The following is a 26592-nucleotide window of genomic DNA, read 5'->3' as shown; positions in this document are numbered from 1 at the left end:
CAAAGCATAGAAGGAGAGCCTGTGGGTTACACAGGAGAGGAGAGAACCAGGGAGTGGCACCCATGGGAAGGAAGAAAAAGAGACACCCAGGGGACAGGGAGGTGGAGCCCCTGAGCAGCCCAGGGTGATCTGGTTCGAGGGAAGCAGATCTTGAAGCCAGGGTCACTGAAGTCCAAGCCTTACGGATTCACATGTGACAGGGCTCAGGACCACCTCGGCTGCTACCCCTCGCTGTCAGGCTCCACATCGCTGTTCTCCCCCAGGGGGAATTCCTTTGTGGGCTTCTGGGTTGCATAAATCCGAGTCTCCATGGGGCAGTCTTGGCTCAGAATAGCCTGCAGCAAGACGCAAGAAGAGAAGTCATAGCAAGCACATCTTTCTCCAGTCTCTCCATTCCCTTCCCCCTCTGGCTCAGCTGAGTCTAATATTGCTCAGGAAAGGCTCAAGAAACAAGCATAGGACCTTCTGTTGGCTTCATGTACATGCACAGGCCTCCTGAGGAACCTAGATTTATGAACCCTAGTCGGGACGAACATCTGATATGCTTTTAATGGAATCCTAACAGTGGTAGTGCAAAATGCAGCAGGACTCGAGCTGAAATTGGCACCACTCCCTATCAGGCCTTCCTGTCTTCTTTTGTTCCTTTGAGCAGTCTCTCCATCCATCCTTAACCCATCCGGACCCTCAGGGTACTCATGCCTCGATAAGAGGAAAGAATCTTATTAACTAGAATCATATCTGTTCACTGGGATTTTTGTTCTTTAAAAGAGATGAACTGGTCAGACTCAAATGAATGAATGAGTGAATGAATGAGTGAATACATGAACAGGCCCAGGGGAATTCTCCCATCAGTCAGGGAGATAACTTGGCAATTCACATCTTGCTAGTAACTACAGCAACTACAGGATGCCTTTGATGGTTCCCTACCGCAAGTCTTCATGGACTTCCCATTCTCTTGCTTTACTTGAGAACCTTCTTAACAGCCTCAGTAAGAAGGGAAGTGGTTACTTAGAGAAGGGAAAATAAGGAAGGGCACAAAAGAAGGGTAAATATATAAGGGCATCAGAAAATGCGGTAAATCAGAGAAAGGAGATAAGAGCACAGGATGGAAAGGCATGAGAGAGACAATGGAAAAAAACCAGAAGGGTATTTTTTTGCAATCACAGCTCATTACCAGCTTCTCCTCCTTGGCTGGGGGGCTCCGCAGGTAGAAGCAGAGAGGAGCGTAGGTGATGTTGACAACGCCGATGATGACCATGAGCCACGGGAAGCCGATGGCCCTCACGATGGCACCCCCAGTGGAAGGGCCTGCAAGGAGTGAATCAAATTCAAAAGTGTTTGCTGAACCTCGATCACACATAAGACACTATAGGGGCAGCAGTGACCTAGAGGATGTCACAGGTCAAATATCTCCAGAACCCTAAGATGATTGGCCTCCGGGCTCCACTTCCAGCTGGTAAACAGTAGAGAGGGGAAATGGGGAGGCACCAGCCCAACATACCTACAGCAAAGCCCAAGCAAAAAGCCACGTCGGCGATGGCATAGACACTCCCATACACGGAGGTGTGGCGCAGGTCCACCAGGTGCCCCATGATGGGCATCATAGAGGAATCCACCATGCCTGTGGCCAGAGCAAACAGGACGTGTCAGTCAGCTCCACCCACAGTCTGTGGCAGCCCTCCCCTCCTTCTCCATTTAGTCTGCTCCCTTTGCCTATTGTCCTCCCACTCTTGCTGGCTCTCCACCGACCTCCTATGCTGAGAAAAGAGGAAGGAAAGGCCTCTCACCCAAAGCCAACATTCAGGGGCTTCTTGTTTGCTGGGAGGGCACTTCTTACCTATAGCAAAGCCAAGCCCTGCATTGGGGCCAATGAGACCGAGAATATCATGAGCCAGAGGAACCTGCAAGGGGCAAGAGGAAGAGTTGATCAGGACTCCAGCTGGGTCAGGTGGGGGCAGGCTTCAAAGGGTTTTCACCGTGAAATGCACTTATTAAGCACATACATTACCTCTTCGAATTCTCACACCTCCTTATGAAGAAGAGTCTTTACCTCCATTTTAAAGATATGAAAACTGGACAGGGGCCATTTGGGTTAAATGCCCTATCCAAAGTTACAGAGCAAGACCAAGTTTCACCCCATCAAGTCCGACCTGACTCCATTGTACCGTAACAATGGTCCTTTCCTGTTGCATGGACTCTTCCTCCCTTTCCTCTTTTCTCTCTCTCCACCCAAACACACACTTCTGTCCTCATTCTTCACTGAATGGAGCTGTTTCTCTGTTCCATTACTGACATCATCCAAAGATTTTATTTAACCCCCTAACTTGGCAGCCGTTGGAGCAAGAAGACAGAGAACAGGTCAACAACCGATTAGCTATAAGTATAGGGGACAGCTGGCATGGTTTGGGTGCCACGTTAGCAAGCTCGTGAAGCTCCCAACCCCCTACAAAGAGCCATTCTTTCCCTCATGCAGGTTTCTTACCCTCCTCCCTGGGCACTTGTCACCCAAACCTGCTACCCCAGCACACTCACCTCTCAAAGGCTTAACATACTGTTTAGATGTCAGCAAATAACAATTTTAGGGGCAACGCCTCAAAGAGGTGCCCATATTTTATCAATAGTATTGGCTAAGATTCACTGTGGGCTCACTATGTTCCAGACACTGTGCTGTGGTTTATGTGAACTGTCTCAACGTCCCTGTGAGATACTATCAGAATGCTCTCTACACAGATGAGGACACAATCTTAGACAGTTGATATAATTGGCTCACAATCACACACACAGCAAGTGGCAACGCTGGGATGGAACCTGGAGCTAGTGCTCCCGAACAGGACCTCCAGCCCGTCTTGAGCATGGTGCTCGGTGCTTTGCAGTCCTGTCCTCATCTCCCTCAAGCCTAGGAGGCATGTGTGCTAATCAACCCCTTTGAGGAGAGGAGAAAATGAAGGCTTAAAGAGCTTAAGGCTGCTCTTGAGAGTGGAAACATCCTGAGGCAGAAATGCTGGTTCCCTGGTGACCTACAGGGATCTGTCTGAGTGGGATAAGCAAACGAAGTCAAAAAATGTACTATTTTTCTGGCCCCAGAAATAGATGCCAGCATATATCCCTTCCTGTGTGTATACACAAAGCCTCAGACTGCTGACTTCAGTCACTCCCACTGCCCTCTCCCTCTCTGTCCCCCCCCCTCGATAGGACACCGCTTGAACTGGTGGCATCTCCCTCTACTGCTAATTTCCTACCTACTCAGAAACAGTCTATCTAACAGTCCTTGCCAAGTCAATCCTCTGCTCATTTTAAAGCAAAGTAGCCTTTAGATGTCTGGTTCTCTCTCAAGTAGGCCTTTTTATACTTACACAGAGCAAGCTGGTTCCTACTACCACCATGCCAATCAGGGAGCACAGCCACCTGGAAGAAAGGAGGCGTCATCAGTCAATGCCAGGAAGAGACATCCCTTCCACCTGCCACCATCACCACCACACTGGCCAGCCCTATTGTCCCCAAGGCCAGGAACCCCTTAGGACCTGAACACACCTTGACAGGACCAGTTTACACCCAAGTGAGCTCTCTCCCTGTCCTTTCCTTGCCCCTCATCCCTCCCTGGCTCCTCACCTCCTTCCACAGGACAGCAGGGGAGGCACAATGGGACCCATTCTTCCTTCCCTTAGAAGAGGGGTCAGCTGACCCAGAAGGTACTTGACCCTTGGGAGTACCCCTCAAACTTAATTCATGCTGTTTCCCAGGTCACACTATCTCCTGCCTGTTTGCATTTTCTTTTTTCTTAAAAGACCATCTCAAAAACCACAAAAAGTACCAAAACTTTTCCCTCCTCTGATTTACTATAGCAGTGCTTTTTAAACTTATTTTTAAAATATTTATGCTGAACCCCAAAGATAAAATTAAAACTGTTCTCGCTGCAGTGGAGGAACAGAATAATCTAGACTCATACCTCTTGTCCCCAACCTATTCCTTTGGTAGCCTGTGAGGCACCTCTGTAGAACCCCTGAGGGTTCCATGGAACACAGTTTGACAACCACTTCCCCAAAGTACGGCTTTTTTCATAGCTGCTCTTTGCTGGGATTATTTAATCTCCTCAACTAAATAGCAAACAGCTGGCAAGTAAAGGTTGTCCCTCATTTATCCACTGCCTTTTCTGTAGCAGCCAGCTCAGGGTCCTCCTTTCTCCACACACCAAACCCTCATCACCCATCCTCCCAGTGGGCAGTTCTTATCCGTGTGTACTTGTCCTAAACTTTCAACCTCAGAGAGGCTGTCCATCATCCCCAGGGCAAGGACAAGCTCAAGTCTCAAAGGGCTCTCCCTTCTTACATTCCCATCATTCTTCCCAGATCCACAGGCTACGTACCGACCCATCTTGTTGGCCAACACACCAAAGAGGTTGGTGCCAATGAGGTAGGACACACTGGCAGGCAAGAAAGCTAGACCTGTAGAAGACACAGATCCTCACCTTAGGACATACCCAATTTACTCTGAAACACCTACAAGACAGTGAAGTCCCCATGCTACCTTTCAGGGGATCCTCGTGCAAAGCCAGAGCAAATGTCACAAGACCCCACACCTCTGCCTTCCTCAGGAGCAGGTCTTGGTTGAGCCTCAACACACTTAACATGCTTCCAGTTCACCACTCACACTTTCTGATGAATGTCCCTAAAGGGCCATTCTCATGTATGAAATACCCTTGGTGACCAGCATGAGACATGAGCTTTAGAGAAAGACATACATACTTTCTGAAGAGTGGAATTCCTGCCCTTCTATTGCTCTGTTAGGAACTGTGGATAAATGACTAAATCTTTCTGAGCCTTGGTTTTCACATCTGGAAAAAGCAAAGCTATGATTATATCATACCAGGTTACAGTGAAAAGCAAATTAGATAATATATGTAAAAGTATTTTGTAAATTGAAGCCCTGGCCACCTGGCTTTTTGACAGAGTGAAGTGTACTAGCAACATGAGTTTTAGAGCCACACAGTTCTAGGTTCCAATTGTGGCTTGGCTCTGTGACCCTGGGCAATTTACTTACCCTGTCTGAGTCTCATTCATTCACTTATTCATTGCTTTTAATAAGCATTTACCATGTGCCAGGTATTCTAGGGCTAGGAATAGAGTGGTGAATAAGAGACAAAATCCTAGCTCTTAGGGAGCTTACATTTCAGAGAAGGGAGACAGACAATAAACAAGTAAACAAATAAATGAAAAATAATTGTGAAAAATGGTAAGGTCTGTGAAGAAAATTTAATGTTGTGATACGACAGACGGACCGGGAAGAAGGGCTACCTTGGACGTGAGGGTCAGGAAAGGCCTCTATGAGGAGGTGACATTTAAGCTGAGACTTCAATAACCAAAAGAGAGCATTTCAAGCAGGGGGCAAAAAGTAGTTAATGCAAACGCAAAAAGCCTTAAAGGAAAAAACCACTTAGTCTGTTCTGGTTAAAGTGTAAGGAGCAAAGTGCAGAGTGAGAAAAGGTAAGCTCTAGAAAAAAATTGGGAATTTATCCAAATGCAACGGGAAGCTTTGGAGGAGGATGACATAATCTGATTTATATTTTCTAAAGTTCCGTGGAAGAATGGGTTCATAGGACAAGAGTGGAAGCCAGAAGACTACTCGCAGAATCCAGGAGAAATGTGATGGTACCTCAGCTTAGAAGTCATGATGGAGAGAAGTTAATAAAATGAGAGATGTTTTGGACATAGTTGGTGGCATTTTCTATTGGATTGGGTGTTGACATAGTGGGATGAAGGAAGAAAAGAGAGAAATCAATTGGGTGACTGGAGATAAGGAAGGCTGGTGGGGGAGGATGAGTTAGGGGGGACATGAAAGGTTTGAAATGCCTACTAGACATCAAAGCAGAGACGTCAGGCAGTTGGATATACAAGCCTAGAGCTCCAAGGAGAGATAAATGCTGGACTCATTGAATTATAGGTGGTTCTTAAAGCCCTGGGAATGAATGAGTTCACCAAAGATAGATTGGATAAAGAAGAATAGAGGTGCAAGGTCTGAGTCTTGGGGGCTTTCTACCTTTAAAAGCTAACAAAGGAGGACAATCTAGCAAAGGTGATGAGGGGATGAACAAAGTGAGAGGAGATGGAGCCCAGATGAGGAGCCTGGCCTTTGACTAGAGCTGGGATGCTTCAACCATAGTTAGAGAGAGGGCAGTGGATATGGGTACAGGTGCAGGGAAGTGGATACATGTAGTGATGGGCGCGCGTGTGAGATCCCTTCTCATTGCTTCTATTTTCTCAATGACAAGCAGGCAAAGTCGACAGCTGAGCATGATGATGGTGAAGGAATGTGAGTGTACGAGAGGTGTGAATGAAGACATGTAAAATAGTCACTTTTCAAAGTGAGACAGAGTCCCTAGTTATTTAGGGACTTACAAAAAGATTGTTGGACAGTCTGAAACCCACTTTAGATTTGTAGCCATAAATATAAGGCTACTTTAGAAAGTTCATGTAAAGCTTTGTATTATCTTTCAATTCTATCTTTCCATGAATGTTTTGAGGTAGCCTTGTATAAGGCAAGACCAGTAGTCTGTTTGTGTATTTTCTACAGCCCAATCCCACTGCTCAGGTTCAAACAAGAGGTAGGCAACCAGATAGGTTTAATCAGGGTGACAGATAGGCTTTACCACGTGACAACCCCAGAGGGGGAGAGAGATATCAAAGAAGTGACAGTAATAATGGACCACTGGATCCAAGCTGAGTAAAAAAAGAAGTGAGGTCATGAGTAGTGATAGGATTAGAAAAATAACAGGCCAATGGATTAGTGATCTCAGTGTGGCCCGAGATTGTTGATATGGGGGTATTAGAACATCTGAGCAGGGAATATGTGGGGTTACATCTGGATTTCTTAAAATTGAGATTCAGAGGAGATAAAATGAATGGTGATGTCAGGCTCAGGGTATACATAAGATTGATTGGTTAAGGTGGAGAGGATAAAAAGATCATTGTAAGAGAAGAGATTGAGGAAGTAAAAGGCTGAGATGTTGGTAGGGCTATCCACCTGGATATTAAAGTCACCAAAAACGATGACAGGAGGAGAGGTTAAAAAGAACATGAGCTGAATGTTGACAGCTTTAATGAATGAGAAGGGGTAATTAAAGGTCACTAGATGATTGCACTGAAGAGGGGTGAGGTGTTATAATGTAAAATGATTTTCAAAAGAGCAGGGGTCTTTGAAGGAGAACAGAGAAGAAATGATTCAGAAGCAGCAAAGGAGAGCAAGATCTGGAGGAACATGGACCCCATCAAGAGGGCTGCAGGGAAATTGTGTTCACAGAAAACATCCAGGTCTCAGCAGGGAAAGGAGATGAAGGAAACGTTCAGAGAAGATGAGGGCATACGGATGCTTGCCAATAACAGAGTTCCACATGGCCCAGGATTTGGAAGGGCATTGGAAAACTGCATCAGATTAAGAAATCTCTGAAATATGGGGATAATAATCATTCCTACCAGATTGGCTGGTTGTGGGCTTAAATCAAATAAGGCATATCAAGCATTTTGCATAGTTCCTGGCATAGAGTAAGTGCCCTATGAGCACTGGCCTTAATTATTATCATCATAATCAGTGACTGATGGGGTAAGAACTCGAACACAGGCCTTCTCACTCCAACTCCAGGTGTTTCCACTACCCATACTCCAGCAGTGGGGCAGCACAGATGACTCTGGTACAAGGGGCTGCTTGGAAACAGCAGTGTGAGTTTCTTTGGGTCTCACCCGCCTTTTCTATGCCTCTCTGTACCTAGAGGACACAATGCAGCCTAATGAAAAACGTTGTGACGACTGAAATTAAATTGAAAGTCAACAGTTCACTGGTTACTGGCTGAAGGCTTGTTTGCTTTTAATATTCTCTTCTGCTGGGTGGAAGTGAAACATACTTTAGTATATTTGTCTAGTCTATCTGCACTGGTGGCAATCTGTTTCAAACTGTACCCATATGTTTATATTTAATTGCTTAAAAAAATTTTAGAGGTTATAACTGGTCAACTGTTTATCTGATATGCGGAAGTAAGCAACTCTAGGAAGCTTACTAGCTTTTTCTTTAGGATCTGGTTATAGCTTGCATTTTGGCAGCATTTTGCTGAAAGAATATGTGTCTATACACACACATTTATTTTTCACAGCATATCTTCAAGGGGTGGGAGATTACATGTTTTGTGACTATCAAAATGATTTAAAGAAAAATAGTTATAAAACTAGTAATAATAATAATTTTTATTTAATGAGTGTATCCTGCATTCCATGTATGGTGCTAATCCATTTAGAATACATAGATCAAAACAATCCTGGAATGTATCTCCATTTTTACAGATGAAAAAAGAAAAGCTTGTCTTAGTCAATTTTCTGCTACTGAATACCACGGACTGGATAATTTGTAAAGAAAAGAGATTTACTTGGTTCACAGTTCTGGAGACTGGGAAGTCCAAGGGCATGGTGCTGCATCCTCTCAGCCATCTAGTGAGGGCCTTTTCGCTGTGTCATACCATGGTGGAAGGGCATCCCATGCAGTGAAAGCATGCTCACGCATGAGAAAAAGGGAGCCAAACTCCCCTCTTTTGTAGCTAACCCACTCCCTCCATAACAGCCTTAATCCATTCAAGAGGGTGGTGCCTCAATGACCTAATCACCTCTTAAAGGTCCCACCTCTCAACACTGTTGCATTGGGTGTAAGTTTCCAACACATGAATTTGGGGGACACATGCAAACCATAGCATTTCACCCCTGGCCCCCCAAATTCATGTTCTTCTCACAATACTAAATACATGTATTCCATCCCAATAGTTCCAAAAGTCTTAATCCATTCCAGTATCAACAGAAAAATCCAAAAGCTCGTCTAAATAGATATGGGTGAGACTCAAGGCATGATTTATCCTGAGGCAAATTCCCTCCAGCTATGAGCCTGTGAAATCAAAACAAGTTATCTACTTCCAAAGTACAATGGTGGACAGTCATAAGACAGACATTCCCATTTTAAAAGGGAGCAATGGAGCAGAAGAAAGGGATAACAGGTGCCAAGTAAGTCCACAAACCCAATGGGGAACACAGTATTAAGTCTTAAAGATGGAGAATAATCTTCTTTGACTCTATACCCCACCTTCTGGGCACACTGAGGTTGGGGTTGGACCCCAAAGGTCTCAGGCAGCATTGTCCCCTGTGGTCTGGGCTCAGTTCACCTGGCAGTTCTCACAGTTTGGAGTCTGGTGCCTACAGCTCTCCCAGGCAGATATTGCACACTGGGTGCCCTACAGTTCTGTCATCTTCACGGGTGTCCCCCAGGCAACTTGTGAAATTCTTTGAAATTTATGTGGAGGAAACCATGCCCCCACAGCTCTTGTATTTTGTGTGTCTGCAGAATTAGTACTATGCAGAAACTTCCAAGGCTTACTGCTTGTGCCCTCCAGAGTGGTGGCCTGAACCACACCTGGGCCCATTTGAGCCACAGCTGGGGCAGCTGAGGGCCATTGTCCTGGAATGTGCACAGCAGAGTCACTAGGGAAACCTGGGCAGTGAGCCCATGGAGGGTGCCCTGAGCCCATCCCTCAAAACCATTCTGCCCTCCTAGAGCTCTGAGCCTGTGATGGGAAAGGCAGCCTCAAAAATCTCTGAAATGCCTTTGGGGTCTTTCTCTCATTGTCTTGATTAACAGTACCTAGCTCCCTTCTATCTATACTAATCTTTTTAGCAAACAGTCACTTGACCACACCCTTGGTTTGGTCTCCTAAAGATGCTTTTTCCTCTTCACATGGCCAAGCTTCAAATTTTTCAAATCTTTCCATTCTGCTTCTTTTTAAATTATAAATCCCATCTTTAAGTCATTTCATTGCTCTTGCATCTTACAGTATGTGTTTAAAAGTAGCCACACAGCAGCCTGAATGCTTTGCTGCTTAGATATTTCTTCTGCCACATATCCAAGTTCATTGCTCTCCAGTTCTACATTCCATAATGTTCTAGGACACAGACACAATTCCACCAAGGTCTTTGCATTTTTATAACAAGGATGGCCTTTACTCCAGTTGCCAATACTTTGTTCCTTATTTCCATCTGAGACCATATCAGAACAGCCTTTACTGTCCATATTTCTACCAACATTATGGTAATGACCACTTAAGTAATCTCCAAGAAGATTCAGACTTTTCCTATCACTCTTCTCTTTTTCTGAGCCCTCACCAGAAAAGCCCTTAATGTTTTGTTCATGGCAATACAGTTTTTTTCTAGGCTGTTCCTCCAAATTCTTCCAGCCTCTACCAATTACCCAGTTTCAAAATAGTTTCCACATTTTTAGGTATTTGTTGTAACAACAACCTCAATTCTTGATACAATCTTCTGTCTTTGTTTTCTACTGCTATAACAGAATACCACAGACTGGGTAATTTATAACAAAAACAGATTTATTTGGCTCACAGTTCTATAGGCTGGGTAGTCCAAGAGCATAGTGCTGCATTCTCTTGGCAAACTGGTGAGGGCCTTCTTGCTGCATCATTCCATGGTGGAAGGGCATCCCATGGAGAAAAGAGCACTCAAGAGAGAAAGGAAAAGGGGGCCGAACTCCCCCCTTTTATTGCTAATGCACTCCAGCAGTAACAGCCTTAATCCACTCATGAGGGCAGAACCCTCATGACCTAATCACCTCCTAAAAGTCCCACCTCTCAACACTGTTGCAATGAGGATTAAGTTTCCAACACATGAATTTTGGGGGACACACTGAAACCAAAGCAGAGTCTGAATAGGTTAAATAACTCATCCAAGGTTACATCAGTAAGTGGCTGGAACAGAATTCAGACCCAGGCAGACCTGTTTCCAAAGCCTGGGATTCCTCCACTTGGTGATAGCACCTAGCACACAATGGGCCACATAGCAAGTGCTCATTCACAGACTACATGTCACTCTCAAAAGCCTCATCTCCTTTGCTCTTGCCAACAAACTTGAGAGATGTTCTTCATGTAGAGTGGTGGTTTTCGAAGTGTGGTCACTGACCAGCCATAGCAGCATCACCTGGAAACTTACTAGGAATGCAAATTTGTTTTTGCTGAATCACCGGCTGTCGCCCAGTAATCAGAGTTTGAACAAGCTGTCTAGGTGCTAATGATGTAATCGTTTCAAAACCTTTGATATCAGACTTTACAGACACAGCACTGAGGAAAGCTGTAAAAGATGGTGCAACTGGTAACTGAGGCTGGTAGCAGGATTGCTAGGGAACAGCCACTCTTTGCTCACCTGCACCAAGAGCCCGAGTGGCCAGAGCCTTGGGGCAGGGGATATGTAATCTGCACTGAACACCAACTAACTCAATTAATTGTCTTAGCCAGAGGCAGCTGCAGCCCAGAAAAATTCAATTTGGGGCTACAAGTGCAGCTGGAGGCCTTGCTTAGAATTGTCCCCTAAAAAATTAGATTTAGTGCTTTTTATTGCATGCTGAGCTATATCAGGTTCTTCCCCTCTGGCCCCATGAGCCTCCCCTCCCTGCAATGACTGAGTGGTTTGCACGTAGCCTTCACTCTCCCCTTTCCTCAGGCTTCCTGGAAAGGGCTGGAGCCTCCTTTCTAAGCTCAGATGAGTCACCAGGTCTTTCCATGGAGCAGAGGAGCAGAGGTCTCTCCTGGGCCCAGCACATGCCCTAGGTCAGAGCTACAGTGCATGCTCCATAAGTTCCTTTTTAGAGGTGAAGATAGCAAAAGGGTAATTTGGGGAGCGGGGAGTTGAAGAGAGGGAGGAGTGTGGATGGAACTGGTGGTGCATATTAATATTGTATGTGGCACAGAGCATTTCATCATCTTATGTCCTTTATTCCTCCAATTTCCCTTTGAACTAGACAGTATTTTGATGCTCATTTTAGAAATAAAAAAGGTGATGCTCAGAAAGTTTAAGTAGCTTGCATGAATTTACACAGCCAATCAATGGAGCTGAAACAAAAAACATAGGTCTTTTTACTGGAAATCATTCATTGTTGCAGCACACAGCTAGGTGTGTGAACGCGCCATAGCTCCCTGCACCCCTGCCACCCTGCCCACCCACTTGAGCTGGGTTCATGGGTGCAGAACAGAAGATAATTTCCAAAAGAAGCACATCATCCCTCTGTGCTGCTGGTGACTTGGACCTGAGAAGGGAACCCCCCAGCACCCACCTCCTGCCCAAGCCCAAGCCAGGTGCTGCAGTCACCTACCCAGCTGCCACTCAGGGGAGCACATGGTCTGCAGCATCCAGATGGGCAGTGTGGGCTCCAGCATGGCCACTCCCATGTTGGCAAAGCAGATGGAACCTGGAGAGATGGTTCTGTGAGTCACTGGGGTTGTCCGTGGCCTGGACACTCCTGGCCCAAAGGGAGGCCATTGCCAGCTTACCTGCAGCCACCAGGATGTAAGGGTCTTTGAGAAGCTTAAAGAGCGGAGTCCCCTTGGCACTCTGAGAACATGGACAACAAAAAACTTCCATTTGTACAGTGTAGACACCTCTCCTATTTTCACAGAATCTGAGAATCGGCAGACAGGACCTCAGAGGCCATCTACTCCAGCTCCTTTACTGCAGAGATTAGGAAAGCTAAGTCCAGGGAGAGAAGGTGACTGGCCAGATGTCACAGATTGAGCTGGAGGCACAGCCCCTCCTGCGTGCAAGGCAGGCACTGTGGTAGTCACGGAGAGCGAGTCAACCTGTGCCAGACATAATCCTTCCTTCAGAGGACCATCAACCAGGTCAGAATGGATGGAGAGCAAGGCCCGGGCTGGACAGGTGTGTGGACTTCTAGTCTTGCCTCTCCACTGGATCTCCCTGGCACTAATGTTTGTCATGGGAGAACCACAGGCAGAGTGCTGAGTCCCAAAAGTGAGCATAGAGCTCCTCAAGCTTTCTGATTTCTTCCTTCTGACCATTTTGGGCCACATCAGACTGGCATAGAAGTTGCTTGAACAGCTGGGTTAAAATGCCAGCCTAAATATCCAGTTTTAATTTCCCCTCCCTTAGGAACATGTTCTTACCCCATCTAAACTGGTCACCCAACCTTCCTTGCATGAATCCTGCAGTCTTTCAGCCATCACTGTTACCTTTGCCTAAACTACCTTCTCTGTCTTCATAGTCCCACATCCTAGCCATTCTTCAAAGCCAAGATCAAATAGCTCTTTCTTTTCCACTCTGTTCCCTGACTCAGTAGCTGGAACTTCTCTCTTACAAACTTTCCAAGCACTGTGTCCTAATTTTCTATGATGTCCACTACACTACATCTTGTAATAGATTTAATAGTTTTGATATAACCCTCCTGCATACACACATGGATGGAGTGAGATGTTTAGAGATAATAAAACTAAAAAGGTTATTTGCTTACCCCATATATAATTCAAAATAAAGAAACTGGTGTAAATCATAAACATATACGTTAAGAAGTCCAATAAACCCTTTGATCCAACAATCCCGCCTCTAGGAATTTACTCTAAAGATTACTGCCAACGTTATAAAAATGCATATACATAACTTATTAATTGCAGCACTATTTGTAACTGCAAAATACAGAAAACTACCTAAATGACCAAACAAAGGAGACTGAATAAAATATGGTACTCACGCAATGGTGGACCATACGGCTAGAAAAACAATGAGGAAGAACTCTATGAACTGATAGGGAACAATTTTCGGGATATAAGTGAGAATTAAAAAAGGAGAATGCAAAGAAGAATACATAGCATGCTACCTTTTATGTAAGAAAAAAGAGGGAAATAAGAAAACATGCATAAACTATTTATTTTGGGAAAAAACACAAAAGCATAGAAAAGATAAACAAGAAGACAATGAAATTGGTTACCTGCAAGTGGTGGGGGTAGGGGAGGGTGGGGGAGAATAATTGTGGAGGGATTGACATTTTTCTGAGTATACATTTTTTAATAATTTTGACTTTTAGGGCTGGCCCCGTGGTTCACTTGGGAGAGTGCGGTGCTGGAGCGCAGCAGCGCTGGGAGCGCCAAGGCCACGGGTTTGGATCCTATATAGGGATGGCCAGTGTGCTCACTGGCTGAGCGCGGTGCAGGCGACACCAAGCCAAGGGTTGCAATCCCCTTACCGGTCACACACACACACACACACACACACACACAAAAAAAAAACAATAATAATAATAATATTTTTGACTTTTAGATGTTCTATAAATTGAAAAATAAAATTATATTCATGTTATGGACTGAATTGTGTGAAAAAATAAAATTATATTCATTTTATGGACTGAATTGTGCCCCTCCCCCCCGCCAATTCATATGTTGAAGCCTCAACCCCTAATGTGACTGTATTTGGAGAAAGGCCCTTGAGGGAGGTAATTAAGGTTAAATGAGGTCATAAGGGTGGGGACCTAATCCCACAGGACTGGTGCCCTTATAAGAGGAGGAACAGACACCAGAGCTCACTCTCTGTGCATCCACTGAGGAAAGGCCACTTGAGGATAGAGTGAGACAGCCATCTGCAAGCCAGGAGGAGAGGCCTCACCAGAAAGCAACCCTCACAACACCTGGATCTTGGACTTCCAGCCTCCAGAACTCTGAGAAAATAAATGTCAGTTGTTTAAGCCTCTCAGTCTGTGGCATTTTGTTATGGCATCCCGAGCAGCCTAATACAATTCCCAAGAATGGAGAAAAAAACTAAATAGCCAAGAAAAACAAAGGAATGCAAGCTAATTTTAAAGCATCACACATATGATCAAAACACTAAAGATGGGAAAAAAAGCTAATGTGAGTAATTTCTAAATAAGTACTTTGGCTATATTCCCTGAGTCTGAGGAAAAAAGAACTGCGAAAATCTCGAACACATTTTAGTAGGTTTGTTTTTTGTAGTAGTGTGGGTATATAAATAATAAGTACTGTAGGACTGCACAAATAAGTAAATGTCTTTATTTTGGGGGGGAGCCAGGACTCCCCCTGTGAAAGAAGGGGGATGCAAATATGAAATGGGAAAAGCAAGGAAGAATCCTGTGGAGTTGGGCTGGAAGGGAAGGTCTCAGCATGAATTTGTGTGTGCGTGAGCACGCGCGTGTGTGTGTGTGTGTGTGTGTGTGTGTGTGTGTGTGCACGAGCGTGAGCACGCATGCTTGCTCTGTCACTGAGTTGGCTCAGAAGCAAGGAGACACTAATAGCAAGGAGAACCCTGAGTGCCCATATTTGGGTTTCAAAACACCATTCTCCATTAAAAGGGACCTGAGCTCCTTGAAGAACTGACTGATTCCAGGGCTAAGGGAGGGAAGGTACAAGATGAGCAGGAGAACATATTTTTGTACCAGAAAGTTAAAAATTACTCAAAAAATAATGAAAACATGTTAAAATGATACAGGAGCCAGTTTCCAACAGCTCCCCCTTGTCAAATCTAGGACACTTTGAGCATCAAAATCAAAAACAAGGACAGTGATGCACTATAATCCACTGAATAAAATAGGAATCTATGAGTCCAAACTGATAATCAACAAATAAATTATATATATATACCTATTTATGGATATATATGTATAAATATAGATGTTATATGTCCAAAGAGAGACAGAGAGAAAGGAATGATTACTTCTTATAGCAAAATGCCAACTGATGATGTGGAGGTATTGGTGAAATAGAAAAACCAGCATTTTTCAAACATTATAGTGAGTTGGTTCAGGCAAGAATCATCAATGGACAACAAATCTAGGTGGAGATGAAGTTTGAGGAGGAGCAGAAGATTTATATGATTTTACAGTGTCTTCCACAGATTATATTTATTAGTTACAAGGCAAAAAAATAATAGCTACACAATGGAGAAACCAGGCAACCTTGACGCAGTGATCAAAATTAATATCACCACTGAGAGGCGGACAGTCATCATGTGGCTCTAGTTGTGACACTAAGAAGGACACAGTGTCACTTAGATGACAATACAGTGGGGGGGGTGCATAGTTTGGAGCTTAACACAGAGCAACATCAGACAAACCAAACTTAGGAATATTCTGTAAAATAATTGTCTGTGTTCTTAAAAAATGTCAATGTCATGAAAGATAAAGAAAGACTGAGAAGCTTTTTCAGATTAAAGTAGACTGAAGAAATATGACACATAAATGTATTACACAATCCTGAACTGGGTTCTGCACTGGTGATTTTTTAAAATATTACAAAGGACTTTATTGAGATAATTGACAAAACCAGAGTATGGACTGTAGATTAGATTAAAGTATTATGTTAATGTTAAATTTCCTGAATTTGATACCTCTATGTCATTATATAAGAAGACATCTTGTCCTTAGGGAAAACTAAAGTATTAAAGGGTAAGGGAATAATATAAGCAATCTACTCTCAAATGGCTCAGAAGAAAAGGAGTAACAATAGTGTGTGTGTGTGACAGAGAGAGAGAGAGAGAGAGAATGATTTAACAAATATGGCAAATTGTTAGAAATTGATGCAGAATCTTGTTATATGGGAGTTCTCTATATTATGCTTTCAGCTTTTCATTCAGGGGATGGAATATGCTATCTAGCCTAAATGAATCATTGTACAATATGTGCATGAATTGAAACAACACCGTGTACCCCACAAATATGTACAATTAAAATTTTAAAATAAAAAATGAAAAAAGGAAAGCACTTCAAAACGAAAAGTTTTAAAAGGTCTGATATAGTGAAGCTTTGATATTTCTTTTGCCTCACAGTCAAATTCTTTTAAAAAATGTGTTGATGTCCTGCTTTCCTGGTATTAATTCATCACTCCCACACAGTGAGCTCAATCAATGGTGTCTGACCCAACTGCATGAATGTTCCTAGGCCTCAGCAGGTGCTCGAGAGGTGCTGGACTCCAGGCCTGGGAGCCTATGCAGAAGGCATCTGGTATTCCCTGCTCTGAGGAGTTCTGGATGGGTGGTGGCTACAACGTCCCTCCCTGCTACCCAGACATCCTACTCCTAGAGTCAGTTCTCAGAGGGTGTCATAACCTCTGCAGGCTGCAGGAGGCTCCCTGTCACTCAGGGGCATTGGCACCCTAAAAGAGTCATTGCATCAGTTTCAAATTCTCTCAAAATGCTTCTCTGTTTACTTAACAATTTCTTATCTATAGAATGAGGCTAAAATAGTAGTTATTTCATGGAATTTATAAGATACGGCATAGAGTATAGTAAACAGAGCTCCTGGTACATAAAAAGCCGTGAGGAACTCTTAGGTATTATTACCATTACATCTGGAATACCTTGAGGGATTATAGATGCAAAGTCAAGGTCTTCAGATCAAACCTTCCCATGTTTTATAGACTTTCTTATCTTTCTTTCTTCGTGGTTTGATATGGATTTCCCAGAGCCATTTTTGGCTTGGAGTCAGACAAATGCCAACTCTGGTATTTATTAACTGTGACAGAGTGAGAGTCTGTTAGGGATGCTCTCCATAGAAGTCTTTTCTTAGGGGAGAGGTTGTCTGGATGGCCTCTGTGGTCCTCTCTACCTCTGAGATGATGTTATAACTATGAATACTTAGGTCCCAATGTCATTGTCTCCTGGTTCTGGATGTGTGTGTGTGTGTGTGTGTGTGTGTGTGTGTGTGTGTATCTGTTTATCTATCCAACCATCCATCTGTACATCCATCCATCCATCTGATAAGGCTTCCTTGATTCTTCATAAGGTCCTTGCTCCATCTTTGTTCAGCATCAAGCCAAATACCCTCACCAGCCCACATTCTACCCCAAATGTAGCCCTATCTGGGCATCCAAGTACAGATCTCACTTTCCCTGACTCTTCCCCTTCCCCTTTCATTTTAGGATTTGACAGGCACGCCTTGGTCCTGAACTTAGCCATTCTCTGTATCTCTTAGCACTGGAGCTTGGTGTCTACTCACCTCAGGAGAGATTTTGGAAGGCTGCAGGATGCAAAGCTGGAGCGCTGAGAAAGAAAGAGGGAGAGAGAGGCAGTCTTGTTTGCTCACTGATTAGCTGGGGCTCCAATAGCAGCCACACTGCTACCTTCCTATTATGCACACATCCAACTCCCTGAGTTTCTTCCTTCTTTCCTAGGATGGAATGGTCCTTGATCTGTGAACTCATGTCCACACCCTGCTCTACTGGTCATGACTGACACCACAGCATAATCACTTCCAGCCTCATCTGGGGGCTCTAATGGTGACTTACCTCCATCCAGTAGTGCCAGCAAGGCCAAGATGAGGAAGGGAGCGGACTTCCCAACAAACTCATACATCATGCTGCCAAAGGGCGCACCCACTGGAAAGGCAAAGCAGGCACAGAGGTGAGGATCAAGTCCCAGCCAATGTGACTCGCCCACGTTCACCCAATGAGCATTTATGGAAGGCCTAAGCTTAAGGGCGAAACTCTACCTGAGGTTCTGAGAATTCAGAGATGGAGAAGACCTGGTCCCTGACCACAAGGAGCTCACTTTCTAATATAGGAAATGTGTGTGAGTGAGGGCAGGTGGGGACCTAAATAATTAGAATGCACTGAAAAGTTTGATGGTAAATTTGCACACATACAGTGCTGTATAAGCACAGTGGAGTGGGCCAGAAAGTTCAGGTAGCACAAGGGCTTTGCCCAGGCAGTAGTACCTGGTGGGGAAGAAGCATGTGTGGAGAACAGTGTCAGGAGGGAGAGTGTAGGTAGAGAAGGAAGTCGGTGTCCTGACAGTATGAGTATTTGGGAGGGGAAGAGTGGAGGTGGGGAAGGCTGAGGCCACTTGGTCAGGGGCCCCGCGGATCCAGATGAGGTGTGGGCCAGGGAGAAACAGGAGCGCTTTTCATTAGGGGAGAAACACCACCAGCTCTGGGCTCTGGAAGATTCTTTTGGCAGCACCCTGAAGGCAGCAGGAGGGAATGGGAAAGAGATCAGGCAGGAGGCTGGTGCCATGTTCCGGTTGAGAAGGGATGGGGAGTGACCTCGAGGCGGTGGCATGCAGGAGGTAGTGTGCCTATCCATTTGGAGGTGACTGGTGACAAAGGACTCCAGGACGCACCGGAGTGTTAGGTTGGGTGTTTGGGTAGGTGGATACTAACGAAGAACAGAGATTTTGTTTCCTCTCTTCCCTGTGGTGGCAGAGGGTGGGGCACAGGGAAAAGACTTTCAGTGCTTTTTGCTCCATTAACTTGTAAGCTCTTAGAGGGCAGGGACTATGTCTGGAGCTTCTTGACAATATCCCCTCCATGCTAGGATTGTGCTGGTGTGTAGTAAGTGCTTAGCAAAAGGATGTGGCTTGTTAGACTAATCGATTAAGTCATATGAGGATGAATCTCTAGGAGAGAATAGAATGTCTGGAGCTTGTGATTCTTTTTTTTTTTTTTTTGGCAGCTGGCTGGTAGGTGGATCCAAAGCCTTGGCCTTGGTGTTACAAGGCTGTGCTCCAATTAGAGCCAGAGATTCTGAGTACAAAAAATCTGAATCTATATCCTGGCTCTGACATGTCCTGGCAGCATGACTTTGGATGGCTATTAAATCTTTCTTATCCTCATCTCTGTAAAGAGGGAAATCATTCCTCCTTCACAGAGTGGTAGTGAGGAAGATTATGTCTATAACAAATTTAGCACAGAATCTGGCAAAGGGCGTGCTCTTGTGTCGGAAGCAGTGGCCGTGTGTGGAAGCAGAAGCGAGGCAGACAGTGGCTGCTAATGTGGGGAGGCTCACTCTCTTGGGCAGGCTGGATTTCTGGACCTTTCCCAGGCCCTTATGGGCTGTTCAGTTTTTCAAGGAGAAGATGTCACCTTTCCCGGGTGAAATTTCTGAAGAAGTCAAACAAGATTGGGCTGGGGGGTAAGGAAAGTACTTGTCTTCCATGACCTCGGCAACACCTGCCTCCTGAAGCCATGTTTGCAGGGTCTGCATTACCCCCAGCCTCCCGAATCTAGACCTCCAGCTAAGTGCCACTTACCCAGTACTCCCAAGGCCAGGCCCCCCAAGGCAATCCCCATGGCTCGCCCTCTCTCGTCATCATCAGTGTAGACACTTGCCAACATTCCCAGACCTGAACAGAGTGACAGGTGCAGTCAGCACACGGGAGCTTTCTGCTGCCGCTCTCACTGGGTCCTTGGTCCCTGCCCTTTCTATCTGTGATAGTCTTGCCTATCGTTTCAGTCTGAGGAGTTTTACAAAACTTAGTCCATAGCATTTTGCAAATACTGCCCCCTCCAGTCACTCAAGCCCCCACATCGCTCACTCCTGTTCAGAATATTGCTGGAAATGCAAAGGCCTCTGGGAAGGGTAACACAGAATACCATTGTCTAATTATACCATTTTGTAGCCTTTTATCATTCCCTAGCACATTCCCCTGGATGAAGGGATTATAGGTCAGGGAAAAGAAAACCTGTGAACAGAGACTGTTCTGTTCAACTGATGTGCCCAAGGAACAGCAGAAAGCACCAAGTGCATGGAAGAGAGCCGGACGAGATGAGGCATGGCACTGTGCTCTCAGGTCCACTCAGGCATGTGTAAAATGGCACAAAATACCAACTTCACAGAGTTACATTAACTATTGTATCTGGCAATACATTGCAAACTGTGATGATATTACTGGTAGTATTAACATTACTTTTCCTATGAAATGTTAAGAAGGGGACAGAGAAAGGACCATAGGATGGCACTAAATAAAAGCCTGCCCTTCTTCATGGTTTTGCCTGGGGCTTGTTCTGACCTGAGCTAGCTGCATCAGAATGTTATTGGAGGAAGTTATGCCAGGCTTAGGGATTTATGGGCCCTGCCAGCAGCTCTACAATTACCTTGTTTCTGAATCAAAATTTCTACCTACCAGGATGATATTTTTCCTAATGTCTTCATATAAATCTCACAGTGTCTGAGCTAGTAAGAGATTTTTTGTGAGTGCGCATGTATGTGTGTGTGTACATGTGTGTTTGTGTGTGTCTGCATGTTTTGAAGATGTTGGCATTACCTGCAACAGATGAAAATGAAGATCCGATGCCTTGAAGGGCTCGGGCCACAAACAGCAGAGTATAAGTGCCAGAAAAAGCAAACACTGGGCAAAGAGAAGAGCAAGAATGCTCCTGTTAGCTAAATTGCCTTCGATTCTCCAGCCTCCAGAAGACATGCCCACGATACTGCAGATATGAGTCATTATACATATATTTTAATAAAGCATGATGACTGCTTCCAGTTTTCAAAATTGTCTTTCTAATCTTGAACCCCTCAATCAGGACAGCTTTCTAATTAGAAAAAAGACAAAAACCTCAGTCACTACACAGTGAATGGAAGGCTGAGTCTCCCCATTTCTTGCCAACAGCCCAACGTCCTGTCTACTGGAATCAGGAATGTCCATGAAGCCCAAAGCCCTGGGCTAGGAACTAGCTCCTGACCCTCTTCCTGGATCCTCCATATGCAACACCCATTTTTTGGTCTTTGTCATTGCTGGGCCCCACTGGGTCATCTGGAGTAAAGTGACAATAAGTTCTGTGCATTTCAAGAACTATATGCATGGGTATAAAATAATATCTTGTGATCAAGTTAGATCATTCCCTTTACCTTATATCAGAAGATCTTTTAACCAAATTAAATCAGCATTTATTAAATCACACTGAGCATGCAGCTCTGCTAGACTCCCCACCAGACACAGAATAAAGGAAATGAATCCAGTTCATGCTCTTGAAGAGGTTCAGTCTATTCGAGACTAACATCTATGAAACTGAGGAGCAATCAGGAATATCTTACCAAAAACTAAATTACAGGGTGTTGGTAGTACGTCCAGACATGTATCTTCTCCAATTCCAGAACAATGTCTCCAAAAGTGAGAAGAATCCCTCCCAAAGTGTCTGAATCAGAGAATTTTAGCCCCTTTGCCTATTCGATACAGATGTCTTTGGTTGCGCTTATCACCTTTTCCTGTTACGTCCCAACAGGATCACCCTGAACTGCTCCTTGGCTCTCTAACATGTGCATTCTTGGTCTCTCCCTTCCTGGCCTCCAATGCCCTTTTGTACGCTTTTTGATTTACAATCAATTCAAAGTCTACTACTCCCATGTCCTTTAAGAATAGAGTGACCAACTCATCTTGGTTTGCCTGGGACTGTCTTGGTTTTAAAACTGAAAGAAAGGCTCATGTCCTAGGAAGCCCCTCAATCCCAGGCAAACCAAGATAATCGATCACCCTGTTCAGGAAGATAAAAGCAATTTCCTCTTCACTCTGCACCCCTGATGCGGGCTACCTTTTAGCTCCTAATTATGTGAAGCATGGTCCTTAGTTGGGGGTCTTTGAGGGCAGTGATGGGCATCAGCAACCTCTTTTAAGTATTTTAAACAACCCTGAACAGTGCTACAAAAACACCCTAAACACCAAATGTATTTTCTTTTGGCTAGAGTTAGGACAACTCAGAATAGCAACTCTCGTTATCTCATGGAGACAATAGTTGCTATTTAACACATACAGTTTGGTAGATAAGAAAAGCTTTTAAAACATGAGTTCTTGGCAGAGAACATTGCTAACTTGAATTTCCTCATTTTCTTTGATTCAGCTAGAATTTCCCAACTAAGATGCAGATCTCAGACAGAACTTCACATCTCAAGCTCCTGCTCTTTGCAGGCTTCCAGCCACAAATGCAACAAATTCTTGTTAAACATTGGGTGACAAGAGTCAAGTCCTGTGCTGGGAAGGAAGAAAAGAGGAGGAGGAGGAATAGAGAAAGTAAATAAGTAACAGAAAGGTAAAAAGAAAAACATGAGGAAGAAGGAGGGAAGTTGTTGGAGAGCAGACTCAGCAGAGGTAACAGGAGCCACCGATGGGTCCCTAGGCCACCTTTGCCTGCATTAACCCCAAACGCTAACCCCCCATTCATTCCCATTTATTTTACTTCTCAAGGTCAATTTTCAGATTATTTTTCTCACTTACAGTTCCTGCTCCATTTCCATTTTATTAGATACTGATACTGGATAGACTGTTTGTCTTTCTCTTTCTTGTTTCTTTAGCAAATTTACTTTCCTAAGCTATAACCTTTAATGTCCTTAATTGGAAAGCAGTAGACTTTTTGGAATTTTCCAGATGCTATTGCCCAATTTTCTTTTCTTTTCTTTTCTTTTTTGTTAGTTGCCCTTTACCATGGCATATAGAAATAATGTGATCTCCTCCCAATATGGAAGTTTATATTAAACTCACTCGAGGGATTATTGATAGACACATACACTTGTTAGCACACATATTCAAATAGCCTTCATGATATCCCAGCTGAAGTAAATGAAGCATCTGTTTTTCTACAGCAGAATAGACAAATTCCAACCAGACCGGGTTGCCATTGCTGTTCTAGTCTCTATAACAGAAACTGCAAAGCATTTACATCAGTGTCCCAGTCCACTTAGTCACATGCTTAATTGTCCTCTGGACTAGATGGACCCCACTGCATTCACACAATAAAATCAAAGGTCATCAGTGAAGGGAGGAACAGAGGAAGCAGGTTACTTACTGACTGTGGAGAGAAACATGATGACAAAGCCAGCAAACATGGGAATGTGATATCCAATCCTAAAAGGGAATTGAAAAAAAAAGATGCAATTCCAATAGGTATTCATATACTTGGACTACGTTTTCAAATGTACATGGGAACAGAAATGCAGTTAATTTGAGTACATGGGAAAACACACCTCTGAATGCAGGTGTGGAGATAGAACACAACATCTAAACGAGTACAAAAAGATAAACCACCTTGCAAATTTACACATCGACCAGGGCCCAAATTATCTGTTCCAGAAAGAATAGCCTACATAGAGTGTATATCCTTTTAAAACATCAGCATAATCCCAAACACAACTACTAGGAAGCCAGTGCTCTAGATTGCAAAAGGACAGTCACACCCTCATCCCATTAAAGCCATGTTCCAGAGCATTGATGTAACATCAACAGTACACTGCTGTTCTCTGCTTCTCTTTCTAGAACTCAATATTCATTGTGTCACTGAGAAAACTTGAAGCTCATGACATTTCGTCAATAATGTGTTATCCTTTGGGGTAACCCGCTTTCCAAACAACTGACTCCCCTGGGGACCAGGCAAGTGAGTGTTCCTTCTTTGTACCATCTGACCACCTTTATGAAGCCTCAGTCAACCTCCTTTCCTGAGCCCCTGAGTACCGTGTGGGGCACTGCATCCACTGAGATAGATACCTGTTGGTGAGAGGTCCTACGAAGGGGTTGACCAGAAGTTGCATCAGAGCCTTTGAAGCAAACAGAACCCCAACCCGGATGTTCTCTTCCTTGAAGAACTCTGTGTCTTGCAAGCAGTTGTTTTTATGTGCTGAGATGGCTTCAGTGACTGGAGGGGGGATGGTGGCAGAAGTGCCATTCATCCATGCTGTGCCACTGGGTGCATTTTCTTCAACCACTATGGTGTTGTTGTCAAAGAAGGAGAAGATGGTGGAAAAGGCGGGAGAGCTGAGGGCCTGCTGGGAACTGAGAGCATGGCCAAAGTGCAGAGAAGAGTTGACATCTTCAAACTCTGTGGCATACAGGAAGGTGGGCACAATGGGCACTGAAAGTCAAGGAGAACAAGTGATAAGGGCTAAAGACGGTTGTCTTTTTATCACTATAAGGTTCAGGGGCATTACTATGGGGTTTTGTTTTATGCTCAAGGAAGGTGTCTAAGTGACATAATTTAAAGCCTATTGAAAGACTGTTCCTACCCAAATTATCTCACTAGCTAAATAATCTAGATTGCTACCATCATACAGATAGTCCTCATTATTCATGGATTCCGTATTGGCTAATTTTTCTACTCGCTAAGATATATTTATAAACCACAAATCAATACTCAAGGAGCTATCACGATTTTTTGCAGACATGCACAGGGTGGCGAAAAATTTGTCTCCTGCCTGCACATGTTCCAGCTGAGGTGGAGCAAGGCAGGCTCTGCCTTCTCCATTCAGCTCTTGCAAGAAGATGACCAGAGGGTGGAATCGGAGGGGCACAGTGATGTGGTGCCAGAAGCTCCAGTTCTGGAAACCTGGAGTCCCAACTCTGGTACTTGTTCACAGTGCCTCGAGCAAGTCACTTAACACTTCTGGAAGTCGTTTTCTCTTTTGTAAAGAAAATAAAATCTTCCAGGATGCATTGTTTTTAGAGTTAAGATTATAGTCTATTTTGTGTGTGCATTTCCCCTAAGAGCAATGATTCAGTATTCCCTAATTCAGGGTTTGCTGTGACTTTATAGAATATAACTGCAAATATAGTACCATAAATAATGAGAATTGACTGTATTGGATTAACAACTTGACTCAAGAAGATTCCTATTTAAAAGTAGATATTTCACCCAGGAAGTGCAATATGTTAGTACCCACTTATACACTGGTGCAAACTTAATGTAACAATTAAGAGAGTGCAAGAAAGGGAGGTCTCAATAGGAGTTGTATATCCAGATAAAGCATGGTAATTTTATAGAGCAGAGGCTTGACAGGAAACACAGTGAGGAGATGCTCACTGTCCCAGAGGCCACCTGGAGTCCAGCACCTTAGGAAGATGGAATGAGGAGGAAGAAAACCAAGGTCACCCGCTTTTCTGGTCAAATAATCTCTGAACCTTCTCTTTGAACCTCTGGAGTCTTTGAGCAATGATTGGCAAGCTTCAGACTCCATTTCCTGCAGTTTCCTCCAATCCCCACCAACCGCTGGGTATTTCTAAGCACCAAAAGAAAAATTCTCAAGTCCGTTCACTGCTGAAATTGAGCAGGGTGCCTGCTGCCTGCTGGGGTCCAAAGCAACTTAATCCTTAGCACGAAGAACCCCAACGTACCCACTACAGTGAGCAGCATGTTGTCCAGCAGCAGAGCGACAAACACCACCACCAGCACCAGCTGCCGGGACTCTCTCCCCTCCTTCAGGAGCCGCTGAGGAATGTCCAGAACCGCCTGGAGCATGCTGAGTGGGGGCTGGGGGCGCCTTCTCCTCCAGGTTCTTAGGGAGGGTCCTGGTACAGCTGCAGGTCTTCTGCAGTTCTTACAGAGAGGGGAGGAAGTCTGCCCGAATGAAACTCACTAGTAAAATGAAAGGTGCAAAAGGTTGCAAGAAGCAGGATGGTGCTTGGAAATTCTTCTGTGTCTGTATCTCTGTTCACTTCTTATACATCTCAATAGCTCTGCCTGGTTGCCAGAATTCTCTTCAGGTGTTTACATTTGAAATTATAGCTAGAACATTAAACAGACTCTGCAGATCACCTAGCTCTGTGTTTCTCAAATATAGACGTTTGCCCATCATCTTGATGGTTTACGTCATATTGGAGGACTACCATATGTGCTACTATTTACTTCATCTTCTTCTCTAAATCCACTCTTTTTAAATGTTAAAATACTGTTTTTGAAAGTAACTTTATGTGCCATGCAAAAAAGAAATTGTGGTCTATGTCTATGTACCACCCTGAAATGATGGTCTATATATGTTCTATGTACCACACCAAATGTGGCACAAGAGTCCCTTGTGTTGACTACTGAGAACATTGACCTAGATCGACATTTTCATCTCACAGATGAGAAATCTGAAGACTTAAGAGGTTAGGAGATCTGTCTTGGGTTACACAGTTAGCATCAAACTGTAGTGAAATCCCAAGCTTTTTAACCTTCAGGTCTATTTTCATCTTCCTGTGCTTTGCCATACTAGAAACACTCTTATTCTTTTGTTTAAGCTATAAAACCCCTGCTTGGAAA

At 44.2% G+C, this 26592-nt stretch overlaps 1 protein-coding gene across 1 annotated transcript; it reads right to left on the bottom strand.

Annotated features, from left to right (window-relative positions):
* Positions 1-221: 221 nt before the first annotated feature.
* Positions 222-25809, bottom strand: SLC18A1 (solute carrier family 18 member A1). Its single transcript, XM_063087717.1, has 15 exons — positions 25686-25809; positions 24066-24429; positions 23371-23429; positions 20856-20939; positions 19842-19934; positions 18101-18190; positions 17812-17855; positions 12353-12413; positions 12175-12270; positions 4364-4442; positions 3354-3405; positions 1838-1901; positions 1502-1621; positions 1175-1308; positions 222-335 (listed from the first exon to the last, which is right to left on the bottom strand). The coding sequence occupies exons 1-15, from the start codon at positions 25807-25809 to the stop codon at positions 222-224; spliced, it is 1578 nt and encodes a 525-aa protein (XP_062943787.1).
* Between the last annotated feature and the right edge of the window lie 783 nt (positions 25810-26592).

The sequence above is a fragment of the Cynocephalus volans genome, chromosome 2, assembly GCF_027409185.1.
Source record: "Cynocephalus volans isolate mCynVol1 chromosome 2, mCynVol1.pri, whole genome shotgun sequence".
NCBI classification, from domain to species: domain Eukaryota; kingdom Metazoa; phylum Chordata; class Mammalia; order Dermoptera; family Cynocephalidae; genus Cynocephalus; species Cynocephalus volans.
Note: the sequence above shows the minus strand (reverse complement) of the source record. Positions and strands in the feature narration are given on the sequence as shown.

Bases quoted from the DNA above. Each gene is read 5' to 3' on its own strand.
- SLC18A1 (XM_063087717.1), bottom strand. From the start codon at position 25,809: ATGCTCCAGGCGGTTCTGGACATTCCTCAGCGGCTCCTGAAGGAGGGG. The intron at 24,430-25,685 runs GTACGTTGGGGT...CTTGACTTTCAG, and splicing joins CATGCTGCTCACTGTAGTGG to TGCCCATTGTGCCCACCTTC. The intron at 4,443-12,174 runs GTAGGTGACTGC...TGTCTTCTACAG, and splicing joins CTCCCCTGAGTGGCAGCTGG to GTCTAGCTTTCTTGCCTGCC.